At 37.5% G+C, this 26,104-nt stretch overlaps 1 protein-coding gene across 1 annotated transcript in view; it reads right to left on the reverse strand.

Moving 5' to 3' along the window:
- Positions 1–4,016: 4,016 nt before the first annotated feature.
- Positions 4,017–26,104, reverse strand: part of LOC107739293 (myoD family inhibitor-like) — a 32,813-nt gene continuing 10,725 nt past the window's right edge. Inside the window, exons 3-6 of the mRNA XM_016551373.1 lie at positions 23,078–23,218; positions 7,396–7,671; positions 7,145–7,257; positions 4,017–4,139 (exon numbers count right to left, since the gene is read on the reverse strand). Coding sequence (XP_016406859.1) covers positions 4,017–4,139; positions 7,145–7,257; positions 7,396–7,671; positions 23,078–23,218 — 653 coding nt within the window. The remainder of the gene's footprint in view (positions 4,140–7,144; positions 7,258–7,395; positions 7,672–23,077; positions 23,219–26,104) is intronic.

Here is a 26,104-nt window from a genome sequence, read left to right on the forward strand (position 1 = left end):
ACACGCACACGTATTTGTACTGGTGCAGAATGAGAGGGACAAGTACAGTACAGCCTAGCGCATTTCACACAGGCTGTTAGTTTCACTTTCACCAGAAAGTCGTGTATGCCTAAGGTTGAAAATAAATGATGATTATAGTGAATGCCCCTATGAATGGTTTTATTTGTACGATTTCGTTTTAATTCAAATGATGCGTGCTAAGTGAGCGAACATCAATAAAGATCACACAACAGAAGTGCGCGCTCTCTCTCCCTCCCTCCCTACCATTAACTTGTGCATTGTTTTACTTACACCTTTTTGACATATCCGACCGAACTACAAACTTTCCAGTGATGTCTGTGAGAAAGGGATATTCACTCGACAAGCTCGAGCATCTGCGCCGCCGCGCACTCAATCCACTCAACGTGCATTGCTCATCAGCTCGCGCACATCAGCTATACAGGCGTTAATACTGAATGTTTTATATTTATTCATTGCATACATCTACTTCGTAGACATGTTTAATCTCTAATAACTCCATTCTGCTGTCTGTTGTTCTGTTGTCGGTGTTTCTTTGTCTGAATATGGCGCTTAACACATGCTGTATGGTATCGGCGTTTGGTATCGGGGCATTTTAACGAGTTCGAGTACGAGTACAGGAGCTCAGTATCGGTATCGGTGCATCCCTATTAGAAAGGAAAGTGAGCTCTGAATGAGAACGGAAAATCTTCAGAAAGAAAATCAGATCTGAAAAATTATTGTCTTGCAAATAATGTACTGTGGAGGTGCCGTGGGAAATTATTTTATTCTAGAATACCATGGTAAAAGTCCACAAAAAAGAAGAAAAAAAAAAACAGGCATAAGTACATTTTTGGTGGGAATTAGATTTGATGTCACTCATTTTTAGTATGGATGACACTGGAACTTTGTTTTAATAGGAAGTGATGTCACTTTCCAAATGTCCAGACACCCACTTAATACACTCTAAAAAATGCTGGGTTAAATACAACCCAGTGCTGGGTAAAATAGGGACAAACCCAGCAATTGGGATTGCTGGGTTTGTCCCTATTTTACCCAGCACTGGGTTGAATTTAACCCAGCATTTTTTAGAGTGTAGTTTCATCATAAGCCAGGTTTCCTGTTATTGGAAGTAAATCGAACACAAGTGCAGAAGTGATTCCATAAGGAGCCATTTCAGTCCTTCATGTTATGTTCAAGCTTCATTGTGCAAGTTAAACAAATCCAGACCCAATCAAATCCATAACCGTCTGCCAGGCTGCACTGGTTTAAAGGAGCCACAATAAAATACACATTTCACTCTTATTTGAAATCATTTTCTTCTTGAATGAATTTCTTGTAATAAGCTCCATTGTGTGCAAAGTAATTCTAAGCACATTTCTGTGATTTATCCCGCTGAACCTGCACATACAGCAGTGATTTCCTGACTGCTTCAGTTTTGTTGAAAATATACGCAGCACACTCATGCTTATCGTTACGTTGCTTGCTCTAATTGTTGTCTGCATGGAAGTTAAATATGCTTGTTTGACACAGAATAAAAGAAGCTTCTATAATTAAAAAATTTTACAGTATTATTGTGGAACAGTATAATTTTTGTAAACAATGCACTACTGTTAAAAAAATTACCAAGCATAATTATTTGATTAAATAAATGCATACATAAATAAGAATTTTCAGCTGCCATTATTCTTTAGTCTTGTGATCCTTCAGAAATCATTCTAATATGTTGATTTAATACTCAAGAAACTTTTCTTCTTCTTATTATCAATGTAGAAAATAGTTGTGCTACTTAACCATTTTTATATATATTTAGATATATATACACACACACACACAAACACAAACACACAAACACACACACACAAACACACACACACACACACACACACACACACACACACACACACACAAAAAAGGTTTACCTTCCAACATGACAATAAACCAAAGCGCACAGCAAAATTGACCACACAGTGGTTGAAGGAGAAAAAGGTGAATGTCCTTGCTTGGCCTAGTCAGAGCCCAGACTTAAACCCCATTGAAAATCGGTGGAATGACTTGAAGACTGCAGTCCACAAACGGTCACCATCAAATTTAACTAAACTTGAGCAGTTCTGCAAAGAAGAGTGGGCAAATATTGTAAAGTCTAGATGTGCAAAGTTAGTAGAGTCATATCCCAACAGAATAAACACTGTAATTAAAGCAAAAGGTGGTTCAACAAAATACTGACACAAGGGGCTGATCCTTTTTCCAACTCAGTGATTTTTTTTTTTCTTCTGGTGTTATATCTTTCACTTGGATGATACAACAAAAACTGTGTCCATCTTCATTTCAGGCTGCAAACAAATATGATTATTTTAAAGGGGGTGATTCTTTTCTATAGCCACTTTATGTATGTATGTTTGTGTATATATATATAGAGATGTTGTGAAATCTTTTTAAATGTAGTCAGAAAATACATGATATTGAATTGCATTATGGACAAAGGTTTTGCAATATTGTTGCAGATTTCTTTTTTCTTAAATTATGAGACAAAATATTACAGAATTAGAAAAGGTTATGTTACAACTATAATTGAGATTAGAAGATGTTAATGTCAAAAATGGTTGCATATTTTTAACAACAGCAAAAATGTCCTACTGAATTTAAAGTATTAGAGAGAAGGCATAAAAATGGCCAAAACTATTTAAAGGGGTCATATGATGCTTTTTTAAAGATCATTATTTGGTGTATTTGGTGTAACAGAACATGTTGACATGCTTTAATGTTCAAAAAACACATTATTTTTCAAATACTGTGTCTCTCTCTCACTCACACACACACACGATGCGCAAAACTCCGGATTTGAACAGTCAACAGCAAATACTTAAACTAATAACAAAACAGTTTGTCATGCACGCTTAACACTAGAGCTGCACGATTTTGGATAAATTGAGAATCACGATTTTTTGGTCTCAAATAGAGATCAAGATTCTCCCACGATTCTTAACTAAAAAAATGTGTAATTTACTAGAGGCTGTGAGAAAATATTAATTGCTGCAATCTATTTAAAAGCGTTTAATTAATTTGCATGAATTAAAAATGTATATATATATATATATATATATATATATATAACATTTTACAGTACAAAATTTTACAATAGTAATATTTATTAATTTAATATTTTTATTCAGTAATAATATAAAATAATAGCTTTTTAAATCGCAATCACATTTTTTAATCGCAGTTCCAAATTTTGTGCTCTGAACTCTTGAGAAATGTGGAAAGCATGCTAGCTATCTCTTTATTATGACTTCTTTAAAGTCACCAAGGTTTTTTTTTACTCTCCTAAAACAGTCAGACTAGCAGCATGAACTGGACTACTTGTAAAAGCAATCGAAATATGGCTGCCGTTGCCCTCTGTTGACCCCTGCATTAATAAAACAGACACTATGTCTTCTGTTTGGCATCTTCGTGACTTCTGGAAAGAAAGAGAAGCTGAATTTTCTCTGCGCTCGAGGCCAGTGGCATTTTTCACGTCAGGGTTATTAATATATGATTTTCATCACAACTGGTGACCTCTTCACCTCCATTATAATGCGCTCTTTGCAATTTCATACTTAATTTTCAATAGCCACATGTCCTCTATTGCTGAATTGTGAGAATATCTGGACGGGATTTGTGCAGAGTATGAATATGTTCGTGAGAAAATGAGAAACTGTACAGATGCATTTTGTGTGAAGACACTGGAGTCCTCAAAACAGATGCAGATGTTGGAGAATGTGTTTAACCTCTCCCCTTGCCTGGATGGATCCTCTGTTTCATGCAAACATTTAGAGACCAGAACTGCTCTGACCACCAGGCTAAAACGTGAACTCCCTATCTATAGATGACCCGCTATGACCATATTTATGGACCACAGACTTAAAAGAGAGAGAAAAACAGAAGGAGAGAGAGAGGTAAAAGGCAAAGTGAACAAGAGATGCAACAGAGAAGGCCTCATCATACATTGCACTGTTGCCTTGAACAGACATTCCTCTTCAACGACTCTGGCAGCTCTTTAAGAGCCTATTAAACCACACTGTTTTCTGTTGCCCAAGCCTCACAGAGCTTTCTTGGGCAACAGAAAAGAGGTTGGGGGCGATGCCTGTCCAAGCAGCAGTCTTTAACACACAACTTCACACAGCTAATTGCAAAATAAGATGAAAATATGTGGATTATGCGTAACAAATGCTAACAAGATGCTAGTGTAGATGATGTGAATCGGTTGTAAGCAAATAAAGCAGATGTTGTTTAGAAAACTGATGTATTTCCCAGCATGAAAGGACCTTAGACCAGTGGTTCTCAACCTTTTTGACTTCAAGGCCTTTTTTATTTTCCGTTAAAGACAATATTTAAATGCCCCCTATATAATTTAATGCACTTCTGGTACTTGTGTTGTAATTAAAATAAACTAAAAAAATATGGTGTCAGTTTAATGTTGTACATCTTTATTTTTATTTTATTTTTAGCATTTTAATTAATATTAAAAATAAGTTTAAACTAAATTTAAATAATGTGAACTATTGCCTTGGATACATTTTGGAGGTTGACCTCTGATGCCAGACAATTGGATTCCTTGCCATCAAAAAAAAACAAAACAAAAAAAACCCCACATATAACAGTGATAGATTTCTTTTATCCTGTTCTTTTATTCTATTACTGTACAATCTTGTCCAGTTACAAATGTATCCTGTCTACCTCCAGTTTTATTGCAAGCAAGAATAGAGATTTATCCTTAAAATGTAAACAATTCAAATCAATGCACTGCTTTTCGCCATCATTCTGTGAGATTATTATGTACGGGTTATGATTTAGATTATGGGCTGTTGATACTCAAGCCTACATATGTGCTGCTCTAGAATTAGACAGTAACGAAACCTGTTTTTTGGAAAAGATAAAATAATACTGCTAACACTAGGCATTTACTACATCAAAAAACATTAGGTAGATACATAAATTTAACATTTAGATTCACACAACTGATATAAATGGAACGTTTTGGAATTACAAGACAGATATTTCACATTGGAAAAAATTACGGGAGCAATTCACAACCGCTTACAGTATAATATTCCAGTATGTAAGAACTGATGTAGTGAAAATGATAGAAAGAGTGAGAATAAGAACATCACAGGACCACATGTAGAGACTGACATGATTCTTTTCACGTTTATATACAATCTATGATACAAACTGTAGTATGGCACCATATATTAAATACACGTCTTTCTCCCACTCGCATACATCTATGAGTTTCACACTCACAGTTTATGGCTTTTGTAATCCTCAAAGGACTACACCAGTGTACAACAGTAAGTGTGCGCACCGAGAGGTGATATTTGGGAATAATGTTACAAAATAGCGCTAGTGTTGATTGGATTAATATCAGACTAAATGTTAAAATGTATTAAAAGTATTGTTTAAAAATAAAATCGATTAAACAACAAAAACATGTAACCTTTAAAGAAAATAAGCAATTAATGCTTAAAAATATATACATTGCCTTTTTTTATCCTTCCACATAGGGTTTTATCGAGGAATCATTGCCTGATTTGATTGATCTTTCCTATTTACAGGGGTGCAACACATGTTGTTATGACTGTGCATTTGTGTGTTTGTTTGCTGTTGTGTGCAGAATCTCATAAGTGCATTTGAGCTATTGTGTGTGTTTGAGAAGTGTCTTGAAGACAGAGTGAGTGGAGTGTGTGAGCCAGCTCTTTTACTGTGGGAGGACAAGATTTTGCACTGTAGAGAGAGCAACTGGCTCTGGTCCCACATATCTTGTGACTCACCAGGCCTTTTCAGCACCAATTCCTCTGCTCTCTCTGTGTGTGTGTGTGTGTGTGTACTGGTTTATATATCCTGGCTTTTGTAATCCTCAAAGGACTACACCAGTGTACAACAGTAAGTGTGCGCACCGAGAGGTGATATTTGGGAATAATGTTACAAAATAGCGCTAGTGTTGATTGTGTATGTGATCTTTGGATACATCTTCCTTGAGAACTTAGCGTTGGAATGTTTTTAGGAGACTGTATTGTTTTCGACAACAGATCTGAGCTGCAATTCAAGCTCTTTTATGGTGTGCATTATTGTGGAATTCTTAAACCACTGGATGGCTGTGGATTGTGCATTTATCAAAAGTTTGGCACTAAGATGATTTCAAATAACTAACAAACACTGACATTTACGAACTTTTTTTTGGCTTTTCTCAGTGGCCTCATAAGTCTTTTGGGTGTTTTTGTATTCAGCATCATGCCAATGTAGACTCAACGAAACATTTTAAGCAGAAACCAAACTCCAGAAATAGTTCATATGTATAAAGACTATTGCAGAATATCACCACTAGTGTACGACGCCCCAACCCTTTTCCTAGCAAGACAGTTCAAAAGGAAGCTACTAGACTGTAACTCACAACTCCAACTAGGTTTGTGCCCACTCCAGATCATCGGATGTCATTCTTTGCTTGTTTCTTCTCAAGTCCCAAATCAGTAAAAGTGGCAGCGCCTCCTACCGGAGTCTCAGGAGGAAAAGCACAGCCCGCAACACTCCATGCAGATCTCCAGACAGTCTGCAGACTCGCAGCACGCGTCGAGTACAGTTCATGTGCACGGATTCCACAAAATGATCATAAAACCACGGACCGTGCTTAACCTTTGGTATTAGTGAAATCCAAAGATGTGCTCCATTGAGAGCCGTCCACATTAAGAAAAACCAAAAGAACCTGACCAATATATTATATTACGCTCTGAAAATACCCACTCTCTCCGCAAAACATTTATGCTAGTCTCTCAGACATACATTTGCTGTCGTTTTGATTAGCGAGGCCGGGTGCATTAAGTATAACCAATAATTGCTCTGTTTGATCCAGTTTGGTTTGGAAGAACCATGCAAGTAATAAGGAGACTATTGTTTGAAAGGCATTAAGTGTTACAGTGTCCTCTAAACACTTCTCAAACATTCTGTTTTTATTACTACTACTAGTAAAAAATTAAATATTACAATCGTAATTTTTGGGCTAAATTGTCCAGCCCCTACAAATTAGCACAGTAAAAAATAATAATAATTAAAATAAAATATTTAATATTTGAAAACGAAGACAGCTATAAATATTGATTGTAAGTTGTGCTGTAAAGTAAAATTCTGATGCGCAGGAGCCGCATGTGGCGCAGTCCAGCACGATGTTACACAGTGTGAGGAACTCGCAGAACAGACAGGCCAGGATGCAGTGGACACAGCAATCTGGATGCAGCACAGAAAGTTAGTCACAACAGAAATCTCTCTGGCGAGTGATGGATATCTGCGTCAATCAAACTTCCTGCAAATGAAAGAAAAAGTGTACAAACAATCAGGGTTATTGTGCAGTGAGGTCTGACTCACCATCCTGGGCCTCTGTGGGGATCTGGGAGCTGTTGGATTTGGAGCTACCTTTGCTCCTCTTGCTGCTCTGACTGTTGATGGATGGGTTCGACTGCAGTTTCTTGGGGTTTTTATGGGCTGTGGATGAAGATGAGGAGGATGACGAGGCGGCTCGTGAAAAGGTTCCGTTTCTAACCCCATTGCTATGCGGCTTGCTGTCTCTCCTCAGCAGCGCCGCTGTTTCAGTCGAGTTAGATAGCGTGGGGTGTATGGGCGTAGACCGTGCCTGAGGTTGATCTGAGAGAGAGAAAGAAAACAAACAAAAAGGTGAGCAGGGTTATAGCTGGGTTTTATATCAGCTTTTTCTGCTGCTGTGTAATTATTCTCCTTTTGCAGCCTAAGGATGTGTAAAAGAAAAACAGCAGCTGCATATTTGTGGCTAGAAGACTTAGTTAGCATCTTGTTTCTTCAAATGGAATTAACCGTTTCCTCACATTGACCAATTAACTTCCAAAAAAGGGCCTCAGGCAGATTATTGTGTAATACCCAAGAAAGATCCTACTGTACAGAAAGGGAGAGGTAGTGTGCTACAATTTTTTTGTTTTTTAATTAGCTTCTAATTGTAAATATAACTTGCAAAGTTATAGAAAGTTAAGAATAGTAACATGTACAGTAACAAGTAACAACAGTAATTATTCCTGTGATGGAAAAGCTGATTTTTTTTTACACGATCCTTTAGTGAAAGTGAAAGTGAAAAAGTGAAGTGAAAGTGAAAGTGACATGTGGCCAAGTATGGTGACCCATACTCGGAATTAGTGCTCTGCATTTAACCCATCCAAAGTGCACACACACAGCAGTGAACACACACACACCGTGACACACACCCGGAGCAGTGGGCAGCCATTTATGCTGCGGCGCCCGGGGAGCAGTTGGGGGTTCGGTGCCTTGCTCAAGGGCACCTCAGTCGTGGTATTGAAGGTGGAAGAGAGCGCTGTACATTCACTCCCCCCACCCACAATCCCTGCCAGTACGAGACTCGAACCCGCAACCTTTGGGTTACGAGTCAGACTCTCTAACCATTAGGCCACGACTTCCCCATTCCCCATTCCCTCATTCTAATATGCTGATTTAGTGGTCAGAAACATTTATTGTTATCAAAGTTGAAAACAGTTATTCTGCTTAACATTTTTGTGGAAACTGTGATAAATTATTGTTGTTATTATTATTATTATTTTGTATTATTTTTTGGTTCAAACAAACAGCATGTCTCACTTTTGGTCATTTTAATACAGCTTTGCTGAATAAAAACTATTAATTTATTAAAGAAAAAAATTATATTATATATAATTTGAATCTTATGAATCCTACTGATCCCAAACTTTTGAACAGTAGTGTGCATCTCAACATTTTTGAATTTACACTTTTAATAGTTTCGATTTTAACATTAACTTTACAGTATTTATATATTACAATATTTACCTGCATATATTTTTTACTAAATTATTATAATTATTAAATTAGTATACACATTAATATTTGAGTGATAAATTGTTGAAGCTATATTTTTAATTAATTGAAAAGTGTGAACTTTTTGCTACTTTAAATCAGAGACTATTAAAACATCTGCCATATGTGTTAGATCACAAAACTAGTCTAACGAGGCTTAGGAAACTTAATGAGTATATAAAAATATCAATGTTGTTTAATTTTATAAATCACCAACAAAACCAGCAAATTCAATTTATATCCCAGTCCTACTTTTTTCAACAGGTCAACCACAGGAAGAAACAAGGGCAAGACTGACTGAGATTGATGCCAAAGTAGGGTTTGTTTCTGGGAAAGAGCCTTCAGTGTTCAGTAGGGACAGGGGTCCTGACGGGAAAAGCGCATGTGTTTACAATATCCGCTTGATGCTTGCTGATCAGCAGTAAGCATGGGGTCTAGACTGTTGATATGACTAGACACAATGATATGGCTCATGTTTTCAGATTCACTGTCTTAGTTACTCTATCATTTTCATCTGTCTCTTCTACAGTTTGTTCACTCATAATATTTCCTTTATTTTTGGTTGTGTATCGTTTCAGTATCATGGCTTTCCCCCCAACCAGCTTCAAAGCACCAAAGAGAAACAGTCCAAAACAAACAGACAAGCAAACAAACAAAGAAACAGGAATTAATAAACCGAGATCAAGAGACCAGAATGGATTTGCATATCATTGCTTCAGAGTTGCAGGAAGGGTACACAAAGGAACAAACAACCAACATGAGATCACCGCTATGCTTCATTTCCCACAGAGAGCAAATGACAAGACAACATACACAAATCAAGCAAAGGAGCAGAAGTTGCAGGAAACATTTCTGTGTGCCTCGAAAATGAAAATTAAATAAAACCACAGACATCTAGGGGTCCAAACAGTTGAGATTTTATAGTAGAGGATGGCTTTAAAATAAATGCAATAATCAAGCTCTACAGTAAAGAGTCTAAAACATGCAGCCAACTAGCAGCCAACTCTCTCTAATGTAACTTCCGAAATATTCAGGGTTTTTTTTTCATCTGAAACATGCTGTAACATATTCCAAAATGACTTACTGTATTTGAATTAATGAGAGATTAATGGGAGCGGTGTGTGAACCCAAGTTTATTTGTATAGCGCATTTCCCACATGCCGATGGTTCAAAGTTTTGCTTTAAATAAATTGGTTTACACTTGGCATTTGTGATAAATGCTGTTCATACTGAATGCCACTATAATTTATGTTTGTTTTATACTTATGATTACAATTCCTGTTCTGTTCTAAAGACCGTTAAATTTAAAGGATTTGTTGTGGAGTGAGGGGAACTAAATGGTTAATAGTGTTTATGTTTGTAAACATTTCTTAATTATTGGCATTTTACATTATTTCTGAATATAATAATGAAATGTGACTTACAGTCAGGTGCAACCTACTTTCTGGAAAATACGGTATCTGCAAACTTTCTGACTTCAGCCACTCTCTCTAAATCGAATGCCTCATAAAAGTCAGAAACATTTTTCAGGTCTAATTAAAAATAAATGCTTTGTTTCAGGCACAGGCACTGATTAAACAAATACTCAATTAAGCTCTTGAATCTGGGCACCGTATGGTGGACAACTGTTTGAAAAGCGGACCACAATCCACGCAGGCTGCCATCGAAAACAAAAGAATGTGTACAATGATACGCCACGGTGCAGCCAGATCAGGGTAATGAAAACAAAAGGAGAGGCATATCAGCTAAAGTTATGTCTAATGTTATAATTACAACGTCAGTCATTTTGTGCACTGGGTGTGAGGATGAGGCCAAACGTTTGGCGTTCTGAAGTTCAGACACAGTCTTCCTGTGAGTTTACAGCCTACAAATGTTCTAGTGTTCCTCCACAAACTGCTCGTGGAGTTGACTTTGGCAAGCAGTCTACAGCACTTTGTATATTTTACTCTTGAGCACCGCAAAAGACTAATTATTCTGGAAAAAAGAAAAACTATGTGAAATGCAGACCTTCAGAGCCAAAAGAAAATAAACCCCCAAAACAGAGAAAGGCTAAATGGACCTTTTACATGAAATGTTTTGTTATATTTTTTTGTGAATGATAATAGTATTTAATCCCATCTTATTGCTGCACTAAACATTTTCACATAAGAGTCACATAAGAAACGACTGAAGGGAACATTAAGAGAGCCAGAGTTCATAGGAATACGTCTGGTGCCCATGCGGAGGCATGTGGACTTGACAGAGTTCAGGAAAAACATACACAAACACACCTCGTTCTATTCACAGAGTCTGATGGTGGAAGGTCTAGAAGACAGAACTGGCAATCAGCTACATTAGATAATGGCTGAGTGGACACATGCCCACAGTGTGCTGATGTTGGAGCCTGGCCGAGATCAGACCGCAAGCAAATTCACTCTGATTGGATATTTTGCCATTTCAAACTTTACTCCAGATGTTGAGTTTGTTATAAAGAAAAAAAAAAAGATATCTCTATAAAGTGCATTAAATGTCAGTCTATGAAAAGACTAAAAGCCCGCATTTCTTTAGAAGTGAAAGCAGTTTCTTCTTTCAAGCGGGTAAACATCACCCTTGAGTCCATATGTTCTGTGTTAGATTGGTGGGGTGTTTATAATGAACTTCCACCCCCATTTGTTTGCCAGGCTTTATTGTGTATGATCTTGAGCTTGCCAGGTCTAGATTGAAGGATCAGCCCTTCAGAAACAGTTACAGTTCACCATGGAGTTACATCTGACATTTGAAACTGTGATGCTTTCATACACGGAGACAAAGACAGTAAACCTGAAATACATCATCTACATTACCACCAGCTGCTGAGAGGTTCACAGCACAACTGTGGTCTGGCATCTACAATATTACCAATATTACACATTACCCTTCAAATGTATGGGTTAACTAAGATTTTTTTAAATGAAATTAAACGCTTCTTTTCAGCAAGGATGCACTCAACTGATCAAAAGTGAGTAAAGACACTTATAATGTTACAAAATAATTTTATTTTGAATAAATGCTGTTCCTTTGAACTATTAATAAAAAAAAAATCCTGAAAAATCTAAATATAAGCAAAGAATTTTTTGAGCGCCAAATCAGCAAATTAGAAGGATTATGTGACACTGAAGAGTGGAGTAATGACTGCTGGAAATTCAGTTTTGCCATCACAGGAATAAATTACATTTTAAAGCAGATTAAGACAGAAAAGGTGAGTATAACAAATTCTTTCAGGAACATTAAAAACTCTTACTGACCCCAAAGTTTTGATTTGAACAGTAGTGTATATATGAATTTATATATCAACTAATACATAATGTGTTTATTAGCAACCATAAATGTCTTTTAACACAGAATCCCAGATGTGCATCTCTTTTCTCAAGAAGTGGTGCTTACAAATCAGAGTTGAAGGTACACAAATTTTGTGGCCCATATACATTATGGTCCAGAAAGAGCACACTTTAAGCAGTATTCTGTACATAACTATTGACTAAATATTGTCTGATGATCTGTGTTTGCTAAAATTACTTTTGTAAAAAAAATATATAAAAAAAAAATAAAAGTACAAATGCTTTGTAGTTTCACTAAGGAATGTTCAATAAATATCTGGATATTGCTATAGGAGTGTTTGCAAAGGAAACTAATTCACACTAAAACTCAAGTGATCGTATAACAATGCATAAATAAATGCATTTAAGTGTGAATGTGAAGCACATGATGAAGGCTACATTATGAAATTAAAGTTCTACTCTTTTGTAAGTGTAAGACTAGGTATCTTTATACAAGGTGGCTCAGTGAGAAGATAAAAAAAAAAGCGTGTTAGACAATAACACAATGGCTTTTTAAATCCAGCCAGAGAAAAATAAAACATTTTCAAGAAAGATTAAAACTTATGTTCAGACATATACTCTTAAGAAACTGTTTCACAGAAACACATTGTTTTCACAGTGACTCATCTAAACTTGCATTCAGAGTGTCTATTTCAAGGTTAAATAGATAGATTAGTGGCTCTCGGAACAGCACTGTATTGTACACTGCTTGAGTTACACCCACAGCATTTCAGACTTTTTTTGACCTAAATAAAAGTGCACACGCGGTTAAAGGGTGTAAACATATTTAAAGAGAATCCACAATAACATGGGGCATATTTGTGTTATCCTGTGCTGCAGTTTTTGGATGAGGTATTTGACTCAGGATGTTAATTTGTTTGTGTGCATTTGTGTTTAGGGCAGTAAACACGCAGCGTCAGTCGGTCTCCTGGGCATCTGCCAGTAAGACAGAAATTTCTACACAAGCCAGAAGTTTCTCTGCTGAGAATCAGAGGGCAAAACTATGACACGTCTTGTGCTCTCATATCCAAAACGAAGTTCATATACATGCATAAAAATGTGACATGTTCACATACATTTCAAAGCTTTGATACATTACCATATATGCATTTTACATACTGAACACACAAACCTAGTCAGGATTATGGTGAATGAAGTCGTTGTTGGGTTGTGGGTAAATCAATACTGAAAGAGACTGGATGTTCACCTTCTATCAATTCAATCAGTTTTCATTATTTACCATGCACCCAAAGAACACCAGAAAAAAGGGAGAGATGGACAGAGTAAGAGTGTCAAGAAATCGATGTGTGGATGTGAAGCTGATGACAAATGACAGGAAGTAAATCAAAAGGGAAACAATTCTTCATCTTTAAGAGAGGCTTTACTGAAGTTCTCTCATCTTTAAACAGTCTTCCGCTGCTAAAATAATAGTCCATCAGTGCATTACTCTGCAGTCTGAAATCATCTGTGGGTGGGGACACTCAGACAAGGGGTGAATCATCCTCAGGTTGCTTGTAAAAAAATGTAAAAGTATATTTCATAAAATTATATATTTTCCAAAATCATCCATAAAGCACATGGATCAGCAGCTCTTAGCATCGCCCATTCTATCCTTATCTAAAATGCACAATTCAGGCCTGAGATGTCAAGTTTCTCTAGGTGTGCAGAATCACTCAGGACCCACTATTTCATCTGAACATGCGCCTTTCTGGGCCCCTGAGACCCCCAGACGTCAGCTGCATTATCTCATCTTAAATTCCCTGCCCAGGGCCCCAGGTTTCCCGTAACACCTCATTTATAGTCCCCCACTGGTCCAAACAGCCATGAGTAACACTACCTTCTGTCTAAAACCCGCAGGACCACAGAAGCCAGTGAGTCAGCACTTTTTCATTAATACAAAATGAAAACACAAACACATGAAATCTTCAAGAGCAACAAGCTATCAAACATAAATGATTATCTGTTCTTACTGAGAAATGTTCAGCATTTAAAAAATAAAAAATAAAAAAATAAAAAATAATGGTAGGACAGATGGTGCAAATAAAAGCACCATATCTTCACACCAGTGAAATGGAAATCCCCTACTTTCTAAACAAGGACGCCTGTTGTCGGTAAAACCGAAAAGAAAAAGAAAACATCCAAATGTGGCAAGGGATAAATTATATGGCTCTTTGAAAAGCAAAGCCAAATTTTACAGGGTGGCCTCAAACAAAAAATACAGCATATAGTATGTTCGCAAGAGATCAAGTAATCTTTAATCCCGTTCTGCCTGAGCTCATTTCAATGACAATCTCCAGCGATGAAGACTCTAATCAGAGAATTTTAAAGCTGTAATTTAAGCCAGCATTTTTCCCTCTTCCTTCAAGTCATTTATTTCCCCTGATGCTGGCCCCTCTGAACACTGATAATAGATGATGTGATGAGTGAGACATAGGAACTGAGCTTTAAGCCCTGCTGAAGCTGAATAATTCAATAAAAAGTCCAGAATGGGACTGAGAGACAGGATATGCAATGAGACCATTCTCTGACCAAATTCAATTTTTATCAAGCCATCTCAGAAGCCGCTTTCCTATACAGTATATGGACCTCCCCAGTCATCATTTTCCTAGCTGGTGTTCTGACAATCAGTAGAGCGGTACAGTCACTTGATCAGTTCAGAGGAAATGCATTGATAAAATATCTTGAAATGCTCCTGCTAATGAGAGTGTATGAGGGGGATGAGTGATTGTACTGATTAGGGCTGGGTATCGATTCAGATGTCCCAATTCGATTTGATTTCGATTCGCAAGCTCTCGATTCGATTCTCGATTTTTTGATTACATTCAGTGAATATAGTTTTAATACAAATGCTATTGATATTTCTGTTCATGTCATCATATAGTGAGACGGCAGAAGAAGCTGAAAACACCGCGAGCGTCATCCACGCTTTAGTATGTGTGAGTCTAGACTGCCAGTACTGGTTACTGTCATTATGTTATTGTATCACACAGGGTGAGCTTAAAACCAGACGTCCCAGGCAAATGAATTGGCTCTTCAGAAAAGTAATGTCTTTAACTTTATCCTAGGGCTCAACATGAGGATGACCGAGTGGCCCAGGGCCAATGTCAGAGTTTCAGGCCAGTTGGCAGAACAATCACTTGCCTTTTAGTTGCCATGTATTGGATTTGAAACCAAAGAGCACCTCTTATGGAAACGGTCACATAGAAGTTAATTCGATCTTTAAGACCAATTAGTCTTAGTCAGTGTTGGGCAAGTTACTTTGAAAATGTAATCAAATTACTGATTACTCCTCTTAAAAGTACCGTATTGGCCCGAATATAAGACGACCCTGATTATAAGATGACCCCCCCTTTTTCCAGATGTACCGTTTGGTAAAAGGCTTTTTAAAAACCAAATCTTGTTTTTTCTCAGTTAAACACATTTTGTCTTCAATTATTTTCATATTGCATATTTTCCTATTTTAATTTTTGTTTTGAAAGTATGGTAAAAACTAGGGATGTAACGGTATGAAAATTTCATATCACGATTATAGTGACCAAAGTTATTGTTTTTAATTTGCTTAGAGAGCGCTGCATTTACAGTATAATCTCTAAAAGACATCTCAGTTCATCGCAATCTCACAAATCTCTGTTATAACACAATAAATATATGCATAATGAATCTTTCATAATGTCTACAATTCGTGTGTTATAATGAGAGGATTTGTGAACACGCAAATTTCAGCACTGCATTTCTCAACGCTGCAAACACGTGTTATAGCCTAAATAGAAACTCTGTTTTTAAAACTCAATTAAAACAATTGCACCTGTTAATTGTTTATATTTTATATTAGTAGCTTTTGTGCAATACATGAATAACAATTGATTTGTTTTAGATATTTTATGTTTAGATATTTATATTTTGCGGGAGTCCCGTGAATCATTTTATTCTCCCACATCCCGCGCGCACACACACACGAGTCTCTGCACTCGCCTATTAAGTCTTGTCCCGCGCCGCACTCTGTTGCGTCGGGTCTCGCGGGAGAGCAGGTCTCTAATCCACTGGCACTTGACTCGACAGTGCGTATGCTACATCCTTTTTACAATCTGTAGATTATAAAACACTGCATTCTGTTATGGAATGCCAATCCTGCCATAATTAGAAATAAATAAATAAATGTACAAAGAAATGTCAATAGATGAATAACAATTTATTTGTTTTAGATATTTTATGTTTAGATATTTCTATTTCTATCCCGCACACACACGAGTGTCTACCACTTGACTCGACAATGCGTGTGCTACATCCTTTTTACAATCTCCAGAATATATACTCTAGAAGAGCTATACTCTAATTACTATTTTGAAAATTATAACGCGTTAAATTCCTCCGTTACTAAAAAAGTAATCAAATTACAGTAACGCGTTACTAAGTAATGCGTTACTGCCCAACACTGGTCTTAGTCTTTATTACTAAGATTTTCTGCAAGACTTTAAAGAGCAGGTCATATGGGTTTTTGAAAAATATCTCTTTTGCAGTTTATAACGTAGCTATCCTTAAATGAAAACAGTCTGCAAAGTTGTTCATCAAAAAAGTGCACGATAAATAAAGATATTGTCTCTCAAAAGAGAGAGTCGATTCTGAATCGCCTTAACGAGTCGTCATATTTTCGAATCTTTTGCCTGTTACCGGTATACGTCACTGGGTAACACATTTGCATAATCCCCGCCTGCCCGCGAAATACGAACAGAGTCTGACCTGCCCACAAACACTTCCGCTAGTTAGTGCGTTTACATCATGTTGAGAAGACGCTGTGTTCAAGGATACCACAGAAATACAATTTGAACCTTTTGTTGTGTGCTCGTCATTTTACAGAGGACTGCTTCTCTAATCTTGGCTTTTATCTTCGTCGGCTTTCTTTATTTGGACTAACAAGCTTTCCGAACCACAACCTGTAAGTACGATTGATACGTTATGTTTAACATTCTCAATTGAGTGCTCAAAATATCAAGTTTTTTTGCTAATATGTGATGTATACCTTGTGCAGCTTTAGGTTTCCATGTAAAGCACGATATTACTGTCTTACTGAATAAATAGTTCTGATAGTTCGCTGTGAACGCACTATTTCCTAAGAATGTGTCGATTAATGTAGACTGACGTTGTTCTAATAATTACTTCGTTTAATAATAAAGAATGTAGTGCACAGACTTTACAATCATTGTGAAATTGCCGTTTATTTTGCTCCACTGGCAGTTATAGGGTTAATGCGGGAGTTAGTTAGGCTGGCTGGCCTGAGATACAGCTGTTCTGTGTTCTGATTAAAAGTTAAGACACAGAGCGTCTTTTGTCTGGAGTTCTTCAAACATTACAGTAGACATATTTTGGTTTACAAACGGTATTGTTTAATCAGTTAGTCATGTTAGTTGTTTCATCAGTTAGCACTTGGCTAACGTATCCACCATTATTGTTTTAAGTGTTCACAGTTTAGCAGCTAAACTTTAGCTGTGGGCACGATTCGCTTGCATAAGTGTTTTTGTATTAATGTCATTATTATAAGAACGGATTGGAGCACTATATTATTGTTTTATGTAAAGGTGCTTTGTCAATGGTAGCGCTCGCTAACTTGCTCAAGGACTCCTCTCTGTGCCAATCACAACAGGCTTGGCCAGCTGATCATTCAGAGCAGAGTAGGCTTATGGAAGGGAGGGGTTTGCTCCGAACTTGCTTGGAACGAATCGTTTCGAAATCATTGGCAAATGACTCTAATATTAAATGTATATTCTGAGAAAATTACAATGTTTTCTGACCTTAGATGCATTTAAACCTGTTGTTGAGGACTCCAACACAATATTAGGACACTTTAAAATACCATATGACCTGCTCTTTATATATATTAACCAGACCTTAAAATACTGCATTTTAATGAAAACGTTGGATAGTAAGCTCAGAAAACAAATTCTACAAGTATTAACATTTTTACCCTCCCTAAAACAGTGAGCAGTGTGTTGTTGTTTTTTTTGTTTGTTTTTTTACAAAAAATGGTTTTGTAAAAGCAATCTCCACTTATATGACATCAACAGAGACTCCGCTAGAAGACCTGAACCCATGTTTTCACTCACTTTTTCACTTCTCAATCACACTGGACACAGATTCAAACTAAAAAAAGTGAATTTAACAGCCTTTCTGCACTCTCATTCAGTCTAGAAATGCATGCAACATCCATGACATCATTGCCCCGGGCTGAAGCATTTGGACCTGGCTGAATCTTCACTACTGTTTACAACAAATATTGCTGATTTATGCACAAAATGAAACTTGCTATGTCAGTATCGAGAAGCACACATTTTACACATATGCAAAACTCTAATAAAGCACACCGCAAGCCTCAAAGCACACATGGATCCATAAAGGACTGCACACTCCTTATAAAGCAGATGACGCAATAGTGTTCAACATTTTATGAGTCGCAAATAGGCACATCTCACTGGTCCATCTCCAAATAAAACCATGCACGTCGAAGGAAACGGTACAGCTCCTACTAGTCGACACTGAAAACAATAGTCGATTACACGACAGAAAAAAAAAACATGACATCGCCGACGGCAAACAAATATCTAGCTTTTCAAATATCTGGACCGGTCGGCCGACTCGACATCACGTGGTGTCAGGTGTCGTGACGAGCTACAGCCAATAAGAGAGCAAGGCATGGGTTGAGGTCATCGGAAGAAAAACAACAGCAGCAACATAGCTTAAAGAAAAGTTTGGACACAATAAATGGAGCAATATTTTTCATCAAGCAAACAGCTTGCAGCTCTTCCTGACATCCATTTTCAAATAAACGACTCCTGTTTCACGTGTTGTTTCGCGTTATTCCCATTCCAATTCTCGCGTGTGTTTTTGTGACAAAACGTGGTTTGTCGAGTCGTTGGGTGACAGAGTTGTTGTCAGCTTGTGTAGTGTGTAACCCCCCGTTGCGGATCATTTACATACAGTCACGTAGTGTGAACACCACAACGACTTAAAGACAGACAATCAAGTCATGTAGTCTGAACAGCACAGCGATCTGCCGACGTTTAAAGTCATGTAGTGTGAACTTGGCTTTACTGAGCAGTTCAGTGTGCGTGCTTGGGTGTTTTGTGTTGTGTACCCTGTGTTAAATGATAGCATGTGAATTTGTGAATCGAGCACTTGTGCTGTTAAGCTTTATAAGAGATACTGTTCTTTGATCTGGGGAAAAGAGAACAGGTAAGCGAGTCACGCAATATACATATTGCCTGTAGTTATCAAGTGTTTCTTGTGTTGTGCATGTAGAGTAGGTTATATATGGTGTCATATGCACCGTTGATTTTTATAGAAGATTTTTATTTTTCAAATTTTTCTTTGGTTAATTAGGTTAGAGGTTTTGGGAAAATATTTTATGGGAATTGTTTTGTTTTGTTTATTGGGCACTATTCTAGTTCCTTTTCCCCTCAGTTAACTGCATTTCTTTTTTTTCTCTTGTTTTTTATTTCTTTCTTAATATTGTTGCATTGTAAATAGCTCATACACTGTCTAATGGCTTTGGCTTGTGGTCACCAAACCACCTGATTTAGCATTATTTTATATTTGCCCTTTGGTTCTTTCTACTTACTCCACTCTTTCCAGCAACAATAACACAACTAAATGTTACGTTCTATCCCCTGGCCTAGAACTCTAGAGTTTGTAAAATGTCCGTTCAGTTATGCAATCGTAATGCTGCCATTTTTATGGGCATTTAAAAAAATGTGCAAGGGACAAAAGCCAAGAAATGCAGGATGCATAATCTCCTTTTTATGTTTTCTTCTTACTGACGCGGAACGCTGGGTCTTCGTGGGGTCTTAAACACCCCGATGCTCTGGCCAAGCGTTTACACAAATCGGCCTGTAGAGAGTCTCCATTGCACCTCGGCCAGCTCATTACTGGGAACTTTAAGACAAGTAATGTCGAACCGTCACATCAAATCTACACATTATGACACACTAAGGTGTGACAGATTTGTGGAAGTGGGCAAACATGAGCTGCGCTTTCAGTATCATTGCCATATGAGCAGTCGACATCCACCAGGTTAGTGTGATCACAATCCACATGCCTTCAAGACAATTTAACGTAAGTGAACATAATTCTTCTAAATTAGCTGTTGCTAGACTGTGAAGAGACAATGAGATCATGTTACAAGCTTTTCCACTCTGAAAGCCTCTGCAAGAATTCCAGTCACGGTACTTGCAACCAATTTAGTTTTTAGTCGGTGCCTCGGTTTCCTGCAAGATAAAGTTTAGCTAGTCGCATGCTCAGATGTACTGTAATGGTCTCCAGGAGGAGGTGAAGGTGAGAGAGGAAATGGCCACAGAGCCCAGCTGTAGACGCCCCAGCACAATTATTCCTGTAGATAAGCAGCAGTAGGTGTCTGGAATGTGTCAGAACACAGGCTCAAACTGGACAACCAGAGCACGACCTCACCTACCACACACACAGTGAGGGCCTGTCCTTAGCATACTTATTCTCGGTAAGTTTCACATAACCTGTGACTGTGTGTAAACATGCTCACGGCTGTGATGGCTGTCTCTTTGGGGTCCTGCACAGATCTATTTATTCATCATGCAATAACACTTACAGGAAATCACAGTCAGCTTTTTCCCCAGCAATAACTGGTAAAAGCACCAGTGAGATGAGGCTTTGATGACTTCTTCTAAAGAAGATTGCATTTAGCCATCGGTGGAAATTTTCAGATTGTGTCTAAAATCACGCCTTTGAGTTTAAATGCAAATGTGAAATATTAGTTGTTTTATACAGTACTGTTTGAGTTCAGTAAGATTTTTTTTAAATAAATATTTTTTTTTATTCAGCAAAGATGCATTAAATTGATCAAACGTGCCAGTAAAGACATTTATAAGGTCCAAAAAAAATTTATATTTTATAGAAATGCTGTTCTTCAACATTATCGACAATAATAAGGAATGTTTCTTGAGCACCAAATCAGCATATTAGAATGATTTCTAAAGGATCATGTGACACTAAAGACTGGAGTAATGGCTGCTGAAAAAAGAAGCTTTGCTATCACAGGAATAAATAACATTTTAAAATGATTCAAATAAAAAAAGCTCTTTTAAATGGTATATTAATATAATATTAATAATATTTCACAATATTACTGCAGGTCACATGTGAGTAAAGCTGTCCTCTTATTGGTCAGAGTTCACCTGTTTACGTTCCTCTGCATCAATTATCAAGATGGATTGACAAGTTCGCTCCGCGGGCTTATTGTGGCTTTATAGCTGTCCTGGCAAACGCAAACACTTACGAATGTAGCCGTTACACCTGCTCTCAGTAACTGCTTACTAACCTCAACATTAAAAATAAGAGCGCATGCATTTTTACGTGCATCTGACTGACACCCGCTCTAATAGGCTATATCTATCTATATAGAATTATATTTAATTATATTTTAAGATTTTATATTTTTACTAGTTTCTCCATATAGGAGGCGTCTTGAAGCTGCCATTACCAACAAAGGCTTTTGTAATATTTTTTATGAAGTTTTATTTAATATGAAGAGCTGCTCTTTGGTTTTCAACTGCAATAACAAACATTCTCACTCACAGAATCAGACATTGACTGCTGCTTTTTATATAGCATATTTCCCGTTATGAATTACGATACCGCTAAGCTTTGCTATAACAGGAATAAATAACATTTTAAAATGATTAAAATAAAAAAAAGCTCTTTTAAATGGTATATGAATATAATATTAATAATATTTCACAATATTACTGCAGGTCACATGTGAGTAAAGCTGTCCTCTTATTGGTCAGAGTTCACCTGTTTACGTTCCTCTGCATCAATTATCAAGATGGATTGACAAGTTCGCTCCGCGGGCTTATTGTGGCTTTATAGCTGTCCTGGCAAACGCAAACACTTACGAATGTAGCCGTTACACCTGCTCTCAGTAACTGCTTACTAACCTCAACATTAAAAATAAGAGCGCATGCATTTTTACGTGCATCTGACTGACACCCGCTCTAATAGGCTATATCTATCTATATAGAATTATATTTAATTATATTTTAAGATTTTATATTTTTACTAGTTTCTCCATATAGGAGGCGTCTTGAAGCTGCCATTACCAACAAAGGCTTTTGTAATATTTTTTATGAAGTTTTATTTAATATGAAGAGCTGCTCTTTGGTTTTCAACTGCAATAACAAACATTCTCACTCACAGAATCAGACATTGACTGCTGCTTTTTATATAGCATATTTCCCGTTATGAATTACGATACCGCTTGGTTCTTTGGTCCGTTGGGTCGGATTGCTTTCTCACCACGAGCGAACCGCTACAGAGTCCGTTTGCAATCGGGCCGAGACCACCTCTTCACGGAGGTCTCGGTACGCTTGTCTGGTCCTCTTTTGTTGCACACCCGAGTGCGATTGCTGCATTCACACCTGCCCAAACGAACCGCACCAAGAGGGACAACGAACTCTTGTGCGATTCAACCGAACTAAATGAGGCAGGTGTGAAAGCACCCTCAGTAACAGGACATATCAACAATCTACCCTTTAGTCAGAGGACTTAGTCACAGCCTACTGACTAGTACACACCCAGTCTACATCTACACAATCAGAGACACTACAGACTCCTTAGCACTGAATTTAGGATCAAATCCTAATCAAATTGTACGTGTGTTTTATAAACGAGGCCCCAGATTCTTTTATAACAGAGACCTTAATATATCTGTCCCTCTGGCCAGTGTCATCAGTCCTAATTTCCTCATCATTTCATCTGTTTCCATAACAATGGAACAGACAGACCATGTACAAACAATCTGTGAAGGGCTGCTGGGTAACATAGTCCAATTGTTTCATGCTTACATGTTATACTTTTGCCAGGAGTGCTAGTGAGGTCCGGTTGGGACAAGCTGTTGTTGTTGTTGCCATTCTCCACGTCTCCTGTCTTTTCCATGGGTGGGGTGTTTGAATTCTGTGCTTTCTGCTCACCAGTTTCATTCCCTTCTGAGGCCAAAAAACACAAACACAGGAGAAATAAATTAAAAAAAAGTTATACAGAGAAATTTACACAGGGCTTCGCTGTCATATCCATTTCTAAAGTGTTTTTATGCAATAACAGTACAATGTGGATGCTCAGTTTGGAAATGTGTTTATATTTGCACTAGCTATTTTGCTAGATCATCAATTTGCATGCACGTTGTGCTCAAGTATCTGTGAAAGTGCATTCATGCAGTCATCAGCATGTGTTTGTGTGTGCGTGTTTTATAAGTTAGCGCTGGAGCCAAGTGGTCTTATTATATGGCCTGGTAATTATACAGGGCTGTCTGAGGAGGCTAGAGCAGCATGACATCAAAGAGGGTCAGGACTGGGTCTTAGCGAGGAGAAGCGCTGTGTTTAGCTGAGCTGAGTGCAACTGAGCTCTGCTCTGTCCTGGCCTCTTGCCCATACCTACCCAAATGGAAGCCAGCTGGGCTTTACTGGCTGTCTGATAAACACACAGCATCTCTTGTGGAACATCAGTCCACTGCTCTCTGTTTATTTCCTTTAGTGACTCTCTGCCTCGTTTTGCTTTACTTGATTTTGGCAGATTCCAGTTTCTACCTTTTTTATGTGATTGTGTGATGTGTCGAGGGATTTTTATCTTATAATTTTGTTGACAAGAGGATTGCTTTTTAAAGAAATTACCTTAGCAGGGTCAAGATTGACGACAACTGATTAGCCATCCAACAAATGACTATTAGGAGTTTTGCATGGTAAAAAGTTTTTGATCTGTATTTTGATCTGTAAAGCATTGCAGATACAGCATTCAAATTGACGGCTTTTTGTCATTGCATAGCATCTTGATCGGAAACGATCGAAGCATCCCTAGTTCCAGCAAGACTAGTCAATAAAAAAAATAAAAAATAGATATTGCACTTGTAGTAAAAACTAAATCCCTAGACCTTGGTGACAAAGAGAGCCAGAAAGAGAAAGAGAAATAAAAGGGAGAGGGCTGAGTTTGAGTGACAGGGATCTTGACCTAACAGTATCAGACATATCTAACTGCTGACAGAACTGTATCCATACACTCTTATTTATTTTCTCTTGAAGCATCCCTAGTTCCAGCAAGACTAGTCAATAAAAAAAATAAAAAATAGATATTGCACTTGTAGTAGCAGAAAGAGAAAGAGAAATAAAAGGGAGAGGGCTGAGTTTGAGTGACAGGTATCTTGACCTAACAGTATCAGACATATCTAACTGCTGACAGAACTGTATCCATACACTCTTATTTATTTTCTCTACTAAACTCTTTCACCTCTGAGCAGGCAAACCAAGACGACTCACGAGGGGCTTCCATCCCGCATTTCCTCAACCAAAACTCCAACACAGACAAATTGTCAGGCCTGACCTCATAGCTCACAGAAACAACATTCTCTTCTCTTCAACTTCAATGACTGTGATTGACCAATTAGAATCAAAGTATTCCAGAAAGCTGTATTATAATAAACATTCAGTTATTAGAGTGAAACAATACAGAGACAAAGAAAGAGAAAAGTGAGAGAGTGAAACCTGCAGGGTTCAGAGAGTTGCTGATGTGGGTGAGTGTGAGAGCAAGTGTGAGAGCAGCGCTGAGGCTGTGGACAGACAGGGATCATGTTTATGAACCATTTTAGCTTTAAAACATAGACCACTGAAGCCTGCCAGTAACGCTGCTGAAACCAAGTCTGCTTATATACCGCTGTATAAGCGTGCGTCAGCTCCTTCTGTTCTCCCATTGCTGTGGATCACTGAGCATTAGCAACTGGATCCCAGCAGTTATCAAAGGCAGAGCTTTAATTCCTCATCATAATCAAGGCGTACAGCAGGCAGGGGAGATTTACTGCACAGGCATCAGTATTTCAGCTCAGCCTTCCATATTATGTGGTGAGGAATTTCAAGAACCCGCACTTAATGATCTCAGAAATTACGCCACATTTGCAAAAGCCTTTCGAAATCAGATCTCTGGGTTAACGATCTAGTGCTTTAGACACACTAGTTGTTTTAGAGCTGGCCAAGTACATTACAAAATAAATAAACATTTGCTAAATGTGATGGACTATGGTGTGTATATAGGACATTACTTGTACACGCAACATGTGTGGACCCCAGAGGCAGAAAATGTGTGGAAACTTTACTTGACTTGTAAACAGGGCTCATACATTTCCCAGTAAACAACATAAGAACATAGGAATAAAAATATAGTATGTGGGTAATGGTCATAAAGACTTTATGGCATTAAAGGCATTGCACTACATGTAATGTTCGGTGTTATGGGGGGAGAAAAGCCCACCTAAATTTTATAGTACCTTTCCCACGACAACAGGAATGAGGTGTCTTATGGTAAAGATTATTTGGAAAAATGTACATCAGCATCTGATTTGGTACAATCCCAGTGAAGTTTTACAGCAATATTCTGTAGTACATTGGCACACGTGGTTAGTTCACCCAAAAATGAAAATGACATCAATCATGTCATTTTAAACCTGTGTGATTGTCTTTTTCAGTGGAAAACAAAAGCAGATGTTTTGAGTCATGTTTCAACTTATTTTTTATATGGAATGAAAGAATCAGTGGAGAGTTATTTATTTATTTTATAAAATATCTACTGTGTTCACAGATGGAAGAAAGTCATTCAATCGAGTATGAGTATATGATATTTTTTATTTATTTATTTATAAATAAACTGTAAACTGTCCTTTTAAAGGTGGAGTGTGTCATTTCTGCACCACTAGCATCACTAAACAGAACCGCAAAAATAACGTCCATTTCAAACAGATAATCACACCCCAAACTGGTCGAACCAATGAGTCTGGATGCTCAAACAACCACCAAATTTATACTTTTCAGGGACATCAACCTATTAACTCTTTC

This window comes from Sinocyclocheilus rhinocerous, unplaced genomic scaffold, assembly GCF_001515625.1.
Source record: "Sinocyclocheilus rhinocerous isolate Xijiao unplaced genomic scaffold, SAMN03320098_v1.1 scaffold14, whole genome shotgun sequence".
NCBI lineage: Eukaryota > Metazoa > Chordata > Actinopteri > Cypriniformes > Cyprinidae > Sinocyclocheilus > Sinocyclocheilus rhinocerous.